Raw genomic sequence first — 9,273 nt, 5'->3', positions numbered from 1 at the left:
GTAGTGTGATCTTTTCAAATCTTTAATTAGTTTATATACTTTATTGTAACTCTTGTGTTTCTAAGTTTTGTTTATTCTATTGAAACCCTAAGTTCAAGGGTCTTTCTCTTTTTCTATGTTTCTATATGTTCAACCTTGTTAACATGGTATCAAAGAGCTTGGTTGATCGACAATAAAAGAAAGAAAAAAGAGCAAGGTTGATGCGGCGGTTCCGTCGAAGAGATAAACGTGTTTTTGCAAATTAGGAAAATTTCTTCAATTTGATTTACGCCCAAATTGTTTTGGTTAATCAATAATTAAAGGTTGTTACATGATTGGTTGTAGTCAATTTGGATAAAGTTGTTTGCAAATTGTTGGAGACCATCAATTTCATTCCGTTTGCATAATTTCATGTTTGTTAATGAGAACGGTTAAAAGTGGCACTTGAAGTATAACTAGTGGTATAAGATTCATTGATTCTTGGATTTGGCATTGTGGTTTTAGCATTGGATATATGGTTATTTGATTTAGCTCCAGTGATTTAGAATTGTGGATATTTGGTTGAATTTTTTTTTTAGGGTTTGATTTATTGTTGATTGATTCATATGAGTGCTTGATGTAACTTTGACTCATTCTTTGGTTGCTCCTCTCCCTGTTAGTTATGGTATTGATCATGTATATATCCATACGAGACTACTTCACGAGTATTTGATCTTGCTAAGCAGTTCCAAAAGTTTCTTACCAGTCAGCCAGATGCTACATCTGTCTCGTCTATTAAAGGTTTAACTCAGTCTAACTTGTCAGGTATCTCCTCTTCCATGTGGATCCTTGATTCTGGAGCATCACATCATATGTCATATCATAAGTCTTTTTTGTCTTTAAATTCTAAATCATCTGTGTCAGTTATGACTGCTGATGGCACTCTTATGCCAGTAGCAGGAGTTGGGTCAGTGTCCACATCTAATTTGTTTCTTTCTAATGTTTATTATATTTCTAATCTCACATTGAGTCTTGTTTCTGTTAGTCAATTGTGTTATTTTGGTTACTCGGTTATGTTTCCTTCCACTCATTGTTATGTGCAGGATCCACAATCTGGGAGGTTGATTGGGACTGGCCGCAGACATGGGGGACTTTATGTTTTGGATGAGCTGAAAGTTCCAGATCCAGCAGCCTCAACTTCTACTTCCACTATTGATTTATCATCTTTTCGTTTGAATATATCATCTTCTAAATTTTATTTGTGGCATTCTCGTCTTGGTCATGTTTCAGCATTTAGATTAAAATACTTAGCCTCTACTGGAGCTTTAGGAGAATTGCAAATTAATTATATTTCTGATTATTGTGGTTGCAAACTTGCCAAATTTTCTGCCTTGCCTTTTAACAAAAGTGTTTTTGTGTCCAAAGCACCTTTTGATTTGGTTCATTCTGATGTTTGGGGTCCATCACCGATTCTTACCAAAGGTGGGTCAAGATATTATGTCTCTTTTATTGATGATCATACTCGTTATTGTTGGGTTTATCTTATGAAAAATCGTTCTGATTTCTTTGTTATTTATCATATGTTTCGTTTTATGGTTAAAACCCAACATAATGTTGTCATAAAGTGTTTCCATTCTGATTTAGGTGGTGAGTATACTTCTAATAAATTCTCTGAGTTACTTGCTTTTGATGGTACTGTTCATCAAACTTCTTGTATTGATACTCGTCAACAAAATGGCGTTACTGATACTCGTCTTTTGTTTCCATCATCTTCTTCCTTAGAGTTGCGTGCTTACTCTAATGCGGATTGGGCTAGTGATCCTACCGACCGTAAGTTTACCACAGAGTTTTGTATCTTTCTTGGAGATTCTCTCATTTCTTGGAAAAGTAAAAAGCATGACTTTTCTCGCTCTTCTACTGAAGCTGAATATCGTGCTATGGCATCCACGACAACTGAAATTGTTTGGTTGTGTTGGTTACTTTCTAATATGGGTGTTACTCTTTCTGAACCAACTCCTATATATTGTGACAACAAAAGTGTCATTCAAATTGCCCACAATTCAGTATTTCATGAACGCACTAAGCACATTGAAATTGATTGTCATTTCACACGTCATCATCTTCAGCATGACACAATTACTTTGCCTTTTATTTCTTCCTCCTTGCAGATTGTTGATTTGTTCACGAAGACGCATTCTATTAAACGTTTTCGTTTCTTGATTGACAAACTCTCGATGCTCCCTATCACTGCATCGTGAGTTTGAGGGGAGGTGTTAGACAATAGTAATTATATTATTTTATAAGGGTAGTGTGATTTTTTCAAATCTTTAGTTTATATACTCTAATTACACTCAATCTCACTGTGTGTCCTTTTGAGATTAAGTGTAATTGACCGATCACTAGAGATCGACTATGACCTGAATGGTCCTTTGAGGCTTAAATATTAAAAACTGATCTTAATTAGGAGAAGAATTTCTATGTAAAAACTAAAAACTACAAATTGATGATCATAGAAAAGTATGGAAACAAAGGGTGAGTTTTAAATGATTCAAATAGACATATACTTGTACCTAAAAATACTAGTTGTATACTCTGCATTTGTATAATAAAGCAAATTCAAATTCTAATCATCATTGATTATTAAAAAACAAAACAAAAAAATCTAATCATCATTTACTACATGACTGCAACCAAAAAATTGTTTTAAATACTTCACTTTCTCTTTCCACTTTGACATGCCATGGAATTTCAGAGTTATGTTGTTCAAATAGGCCTCTGCTGCATAAATTCTTGAGGGTGCACCTATTATTCTTGATAGAATCATTGATAAAAATAATTAATCATTAGTCTCCTTCACCCTCTACCAAGCTTATCTATTATGCTACCATCATTCCCCGTAAGAACAATTTTTTACTAAATTTTACTTACCTTGTTGTCGAACTCTGAATAATCGGATTCTATTGTTCTGAAAACCAGAGAAATAATACAAAAAAGAAACACCATCTTCCAAGGTTATCCACTATGCTACCAAGCTTCCACTTCAATCGTGAGCTTCTCTTTGTTCACCCGTTTCAATACCATTTCCACACAATTGACTCAACTTAGATAATATAGACCTCACAAATTTGCACCCACCAGATACCAAAGCACACCCTCCTATTACACAACCTATTGCTGCTGTCTCTATTTCCTTCATTTTCACTTCTTTGACATATTTTAGTTCATCCACACTCTTTTTGAAGCGGTGGATTCAAAGAGACTTGCTTGCACCAACCGACTCAAGTATATTAGTTCATTTTACTGATATTATTTTTGGGTAGAGTTTACTTAACTTTTTTTATAATAAAAAAAATTACTGTCACCTCACAATAGTAGCATATGTTTTTTTTTTTTTTTATTTTGCGAGAAATTTAATGGTTAGAAATTTTTATCGTTAAAGTGATTACTCTAATTGAGAAAAGACTACATATGACTCAATATTTGTCACATTTTATTGTTTCAATTGGATTAATTAACCATTGATGTCTTTTTATCATCATAAATACAAAACCGAGAAAAATAATTTGATAATGATGCATACAAAAATAAAAAATTAGAAATTAAATAATTAATGTTACATTAAAAGTGACAATTCTTTAAGAATATTTTATTTTTATAAATGTAACAATTATTTTCGGACGGAAAAAATGAAATAAAATTCATCAAATTAATTTTATAAAATTTGAGATAAATGATCTATGATCATTTTCAATGCTTCTTTGTTTGATAATCTCACAACACTGTCATCGGATACTTATTTTTGTATTTGAAAAGTTTTTAATGGGCATAGTCATCTTCCTAAAGCTTCGCTCATTACAAAAATTATTTGGCAACCTCCCCCTCTCAATTGGATAAAGTGTAACTTTGATGGTGTTTCTAAAGGTAACCATGGTCCTTCAGTTTGTGGAGGCATCTTTAAAATAAATTAAACTAATTGTTTTACTTCCAATCTTAGGATGAGTGATGCATTCTCTGCTGAGCTTATTGGTGCAATTACTGTTATTGAGATTGCACATAGGAGTGGTTGGAATCATCTTTGGCTTGAGTGTGATTTCAAGCTTGTGACACTAGCCTTCAAGTCTCATCTAGCTATTCCTTTGAAGCTAAGAAACCGTTTGAACAATTGCTTGCTTTTGGTGAAAAATAAGTATTTTGTAGGCTCTCATATCTATAAGGATGGGAATAATATGTCATAGATAAGCTAGCTAATTAATTTTGGCATTGACATTAATGAGAGTTTATGGTTTAATTTCATAGTTGCCCTATTATTTTTAGAAGTGATCTTTTTAATAATAAGTTTGGTCCACCTAATTTTCGTTTTTCATAACCATGGAAAAGTTTGTTTGTTTTCCGCTACTATGTATCTCTTGCCCTTCTTATATTCACTACAAGATAATTTGGAAATAGCGGCGGATTGATAGCGGCTGTTTGTTTTCACCTCATCATGTCAATTCCCCCAGCCAAAGTCCCGTCCAATTATATTAAATTAATCATCATATTATATTTAATAATGCTTTTACTTTCTCTCTCTTTCAACTTTCTTCTTCTTCCTTCTCTAACATTGATTCATCTTTCAACTTTCAACAAAACAAAACCAAAGAAGCCATTTTTGTTTCTTCGCCATTCTATTTTTGTGTGTGCCTACTGATTGCAATAACCGACGAAACCCATCTGACAAAACCGTTCACTACCTAACCCGCCACCCGACTTATCCGCTGGCTCAGATGGTCGGAGATGGGCCGCTCAATAATATCCTCTACAGTTTTCTTTAGATGGTCGATTTTAGAACCGAATCCGACCGAACCCGAACGGTGCACAACCCTACTTTTACTATTAAAAAAAACCTTATTTTTACACTTGTACCAAAATACAATGCCCCTTCATAAAATAATGATAATACCCCTTACTCTTCACGAAAAAATAAATAAATAAAATAATAAATTTTTGGACTTTTTTTTTATAATTTCGTGTTTAGTTTAATAATTTCATTTTTAATTTGAAATTATAAATAAATCAATAAAAATAAAACTATTGTGATTTGTGACCGCATGTATCAAAAAATAAAGAACTCTTGTGACCGCTCACTCCCTGAAACTACAAAACCGTTTATTTCATTTCCATTCATTCCATTCCAAAACCCACCGCAAAATGTCACCACCACCACCAATCCGTTTCGGCGTAATCGGTTGCGCCGACATAGCCCGCAAAGTCTCACGCGCCATCTCACTCTCACCCCACGCCACTCTCTACGCCGTCGGAAGCCGCACCCTTTCCAAAGCCCAAACCTTCGCAAAATCCAACAACTTCCCTAACGATGCCAAAGTATACGGATCCTACGAAGAAGTTCTCGATGATCCAAATGTCGATGCCGTTTACGTTCCGTTACCGACTAGCTTACATTTGCAGTGGGCGGTGATTGCTGCTAAGAAAGGGAAACATGTGTTGTTAGAGAAACCTGTTGCTCTTAGTGCTGTTGAATTTGATGAGATTGTTGTGGCGTGTGAATCTAGTGGGGTTCAGCTCATGGATGGTACTATGTGGATGCATCATCCTAGAACTAGTTTTATGAAGGAGTTTATCTCTGATTCAAACCGTTTTGGTGAGCTTAAATCGGTATGTATTCAAGTTTGAATAACATTGATCTATGAACCACATATACATTGACAATGTTGATAATAATGTTAGAAAATAGAAGTGATTTAAGTTAACTATTCGGATTATTGTACCGTTTGGATTGACTTGTTTTTGAGCTTATTGAAATTTGTGTCTTCATAAGCTGTTTTTTCATAAATTAGCGTGACACACTAGCTCGCTCACAAATAAGCCAATCAAAATGGGCCCGTCGTCAAGGATGGACATAGAAATTTTGAGAAGTAGGGGCACTATATATCTCTTTTAACTGGTGTCATGTCCCTGTATATCGTCATGTCTTATTATAGTTGGTGAACATATGAAAATTATGGAAAGTGGAAACATCTCTCGATGTGTCTTTCCTAAGTCAGTTTAGTCCTAGAATATGGGCCTATTTGGATAAACAACGTATTTGCAGCTTATAGCACAAATTTTTATCATGATAAGTGCTTATGTATACACTTATATAAACTATTTTTATAGAAAAAGATAAAATAACGATAGATTGTTTTTATATAAGCTGAAGAACTTGTGAAAATAAGCTGAAGCAAACTTATTTTCATAAGTTTTCCCAAACAGTTTTGTCAAATAACCGATTATCTCAAAAGCTTAAGCTGTTAGGATAGAGCCACATCAATGGTTTTATATTAATTCTACCATGCCCCCTCACGCAAGAGCCCACTTGGGCTTGAAGCGTGGATAATGCATAGGCCCACCTACCATATGCTTAAATTTCACTTTTTAATTAGAAAGTGAGGGGAGCGGGGATCGAACTCTAGACCACTTAGTCATAGAGGCTCTGATACCATGTCAAATAACCGATTATCCCAAAAGCAAGCTTAAGCTGTTAGGATAGAGCCACATCAATGATTTTATATTATTTCTAACTAGTTTTATAAAATTTATGTTAGTAGGTAAATTCAAATAACTCAATCTCAACAGACCTTATGTCTTTGTTAGTTAGTTTTGGTACTTGAATGTCTCTTTCTTTGGCCATTTTAGTCCATAAAATTACTAACAAAAGATACACTCAGGGATGATTTTTCAATTTCAATAACGCTCAAGTGAAGAAAAATGTCTGATTCATTGTTGAACCTAAAATAAAAAATTATGACCGTCTTAAAACTTTTGAGTATTAACAATAATAAGCCAGCTCCTAAATTAAGAGCCAAAACAAGAAGCTCATCATAATCATGTATTCAACAATGTTGTAGCTTCAGTTAGTGTATAAGTCGAAGCGAGACAAGTATTTTTTTTGTTATTTGTATATTTTTTATCTTTCCTGTTAATGCATCTTATAATTATTGTTTGATTAGCTTCCATATTATTTTTCCCACTTTTGTGTTACTGAGTCAACTGTCTCATACTTCTAAATATATATTTTTTCCATAATATGATTGGTTTTGTCATCCAAAAAGGGTTAGTGACGCAGCTTGTTGCCCATTTGCCTTTCATTCAAGTGTAATTATCATCTTACATATATATAATATAAACAATACCATAAAAAAAAATGATTTTGCTAGTTTCGAATTTGGACTTTAAAATATAGACTTTAAGTGAAAAATAAAATAAAATTAAAATGCATTTCTCTGAAGTAAGAGATGTACTAAAAAGATCAAATGTGTTAAATTATAATGATGCAAATTTGAACAACTGTACAGTTTTGTTATTTATGTGTGTATATTTTTCAATCACAATCTTAAACATTTAAGTTTTCAATCAACAATTATGTGATTCTGTATTATGCTCTAATGATTACCTGTTATGTTCGAAATGTCAAATCCTTTGCATACATGTTCTACACTGATACATGGTTTTATTTTGGGTCACACAGATTCACACCGTTTTTACATTTTGTGCTGATCCCGATTTTCTCGAGAATGACATCCGCGTGAAGCCGGATCTTGATGCTCTTGGCGCTCTTGGTGATGAAGGATGGTACTGTGTTAGGGCAATTCTATGGACTGCCAACTATGAGTTACCTAAAACGGTATTAGCCTCGCGCGAGCCCATACTTAACAAAGCCGGAGTGATATTATCTTGTGGTGCTTCTTTATATTGGGAAGATGGAAAAGTTGCAACCTTCTATTGCTCTTTTTTATCTAACCTAGCAATGGATATAACTGCTGTTGGCACAAAAGGAACACTTCATGTTCATGATTTCATTATCCCTTATGAAGAGACGAAGGCATCATTTTATGCGGCTTCAGAATCAAGCTTTGATGATCTTGTGACTAAGTGGGGTTCACAGCCGAGTAAGCACATAATAGAGAACGATCTCCCTCAGGAGGTTCTTATGGTAAGCGAATTTTCTCGTTTGGTGGCGTCAATCAAATTCAAAAACTCAAAACCCGAGAAGAAATGGCCGGCAATTAGTAGGAAAACACAACTGGTATTGGATGCCGTGAAGGCTTCAATTGATAAGGGTTTTGAGCCTATTCAGATTCAGGAATGAATGTGTTTCTAATCTGTTTGCACCTGGCCGAACTCAAATCTTTGCTCTGTTATTAGTGCGTCGCAAAAGGAAAAAATCATACCGGTATGCACTTTTAAGCAATTTATTGCTGTTAGTAATGCAGGGTTTGTAGACTTTTTATGCCCTTCAACTTCAAGGTGTTGATGATGAATAAATTGAATAACTAGTTGTAAGTTCTAACAACTTCATAACCAGTTCCTATAAATGATGATATAATTTGTAACTGTGGAAGTTATGTTTTACTATGAAATCTGATAGAAATAGACCAAATGATTCAACAAGGTTTACCATGGTTTTTATGGATCTAAAAAAGGCATTTGGGGTTCTTAAGATGTTTTGCCATAAATAATTTTAGACAAAAAAGTTAGGGTTAAATGTTGTTAGTCATCATTATCAAATTGGGACCTTTCGAGTTTAGTTCTTATTAAAAAAATTAGGAATTTTAGCCCATTATTTATTCGACATTTGCAACTTTAGTCCTCTATTTACAAATATTTGCTGACTCGACTTTCAAAATTCCTAATCAGCATTGTCGTATAGCGAATTGACATGAAATCCACATGCCAAATTATTCTTAATATTTATTAGTCTTATTAAATAAAGTGTGCACTGAAGTATTTACCTAATCATTATTAATGATTAACTAATTATGTTTTAATTTATTTATTTCAATTTTAAATTTATAATTCTCAAAATAAACTTTCTAATCCTCACCCTCCAAAAAGCCCTAATTTGTGCCTCTTTCCAATCTTCCACAGCCTCCATCCTCTTTCTATTGTTTGAAACCAGAAAGAAACCAAATCCATCCATTCTCAACACAAACCAAAGTGTCTAGATTTGTGAACCACCCATGTGTCTAAATTTGATTCAATTGCTACTCACATGCAACTCATGCTTTGCAGTAGTTTTGATTTTCAAATTGGCTCTTCAAACCTATTTTGCTGAAGCTTCAACATTATGGACGAGGCTTGTACTACTTGTAAACACAATCATATAAGTTGCCTTTGATCAATTTCTCAGCTAACATCCTGTTTTTCACCATGGCAAGCTTCAAAATAGTATAACGAGATCTACCCATCCCTTCTTAAATTATCAAATCAGCATCTTTTGCATCTGCAGCCAGCTCAAAGCTGACATATCTCAAGTCTATACATGGACTAGACACCAAT

At 33.9% G+C, this 9,273-nt stretch overlaps 1 protein-coding gene across 1 annotated transcript; it reads left to right on the top strand.

Moving 5' to 3' along the window:
* The first annotated feature begins 5,037 nt into the window (after positions 1-5,037).
* On the top strand, positions 5,038-8,385 carry LOC123907764 (uncharacterized oxidoreductase At4g09670-like). The gene is made up of 2 exons (XM_045958139.1): positions 5,038-5,610; positions 7,463-8,385. Exons 1-2 carry the CDS (start codon positions 5,146-5,148, stop codon positions 8,081-8,083), a joined length of 1,086 nt encoding a protein of 361 aa, XP_045814095.1. The 5' UTR covers positions 5,038-5,145; the 3' UTR covers positions 8,084-8,385.
* The last annotated feature ends 888 nt before the right edge of the window (positions 8,386-9,273 follow it).

Source organism: Trifolium pratense, linkage group LG2, assembly GCF_020283565.1.
Source record: "Trifolium pratense cultivar HEN17-A07 linkage group LG2, ARS_RC_1.1, whole genome shotgun sequence".
In the NCBI taxonomy this organism is placed as follows: domain Eukaryota; kingdom Viridiplantae; phylum Streptophyta; class Magnoliopsida; order Fabales; family Fabaceae; genus Trifolium; species Trifolium pratense.
Note: the sequence above shows the minus strand (reverse complement) of the source record. Positions and strands in the feature narration are given on the sequence as shown.

Coding starts and splice junctions, on each gene's coding strand:
- LOC123907764 (XM_045958139.1), top strand. CDS start 5,146: ATGTCACCACCACCACCAATCCGTTTCGGCGTAATCGGTTGCGCCGAC. Junction 5,611..7,462: donor GTTTTGGTGAGCTTAAATCG/GTATGTATTCAA, acceptor TGGGTCACACAG/ATTCACACCGTTTTTACATT.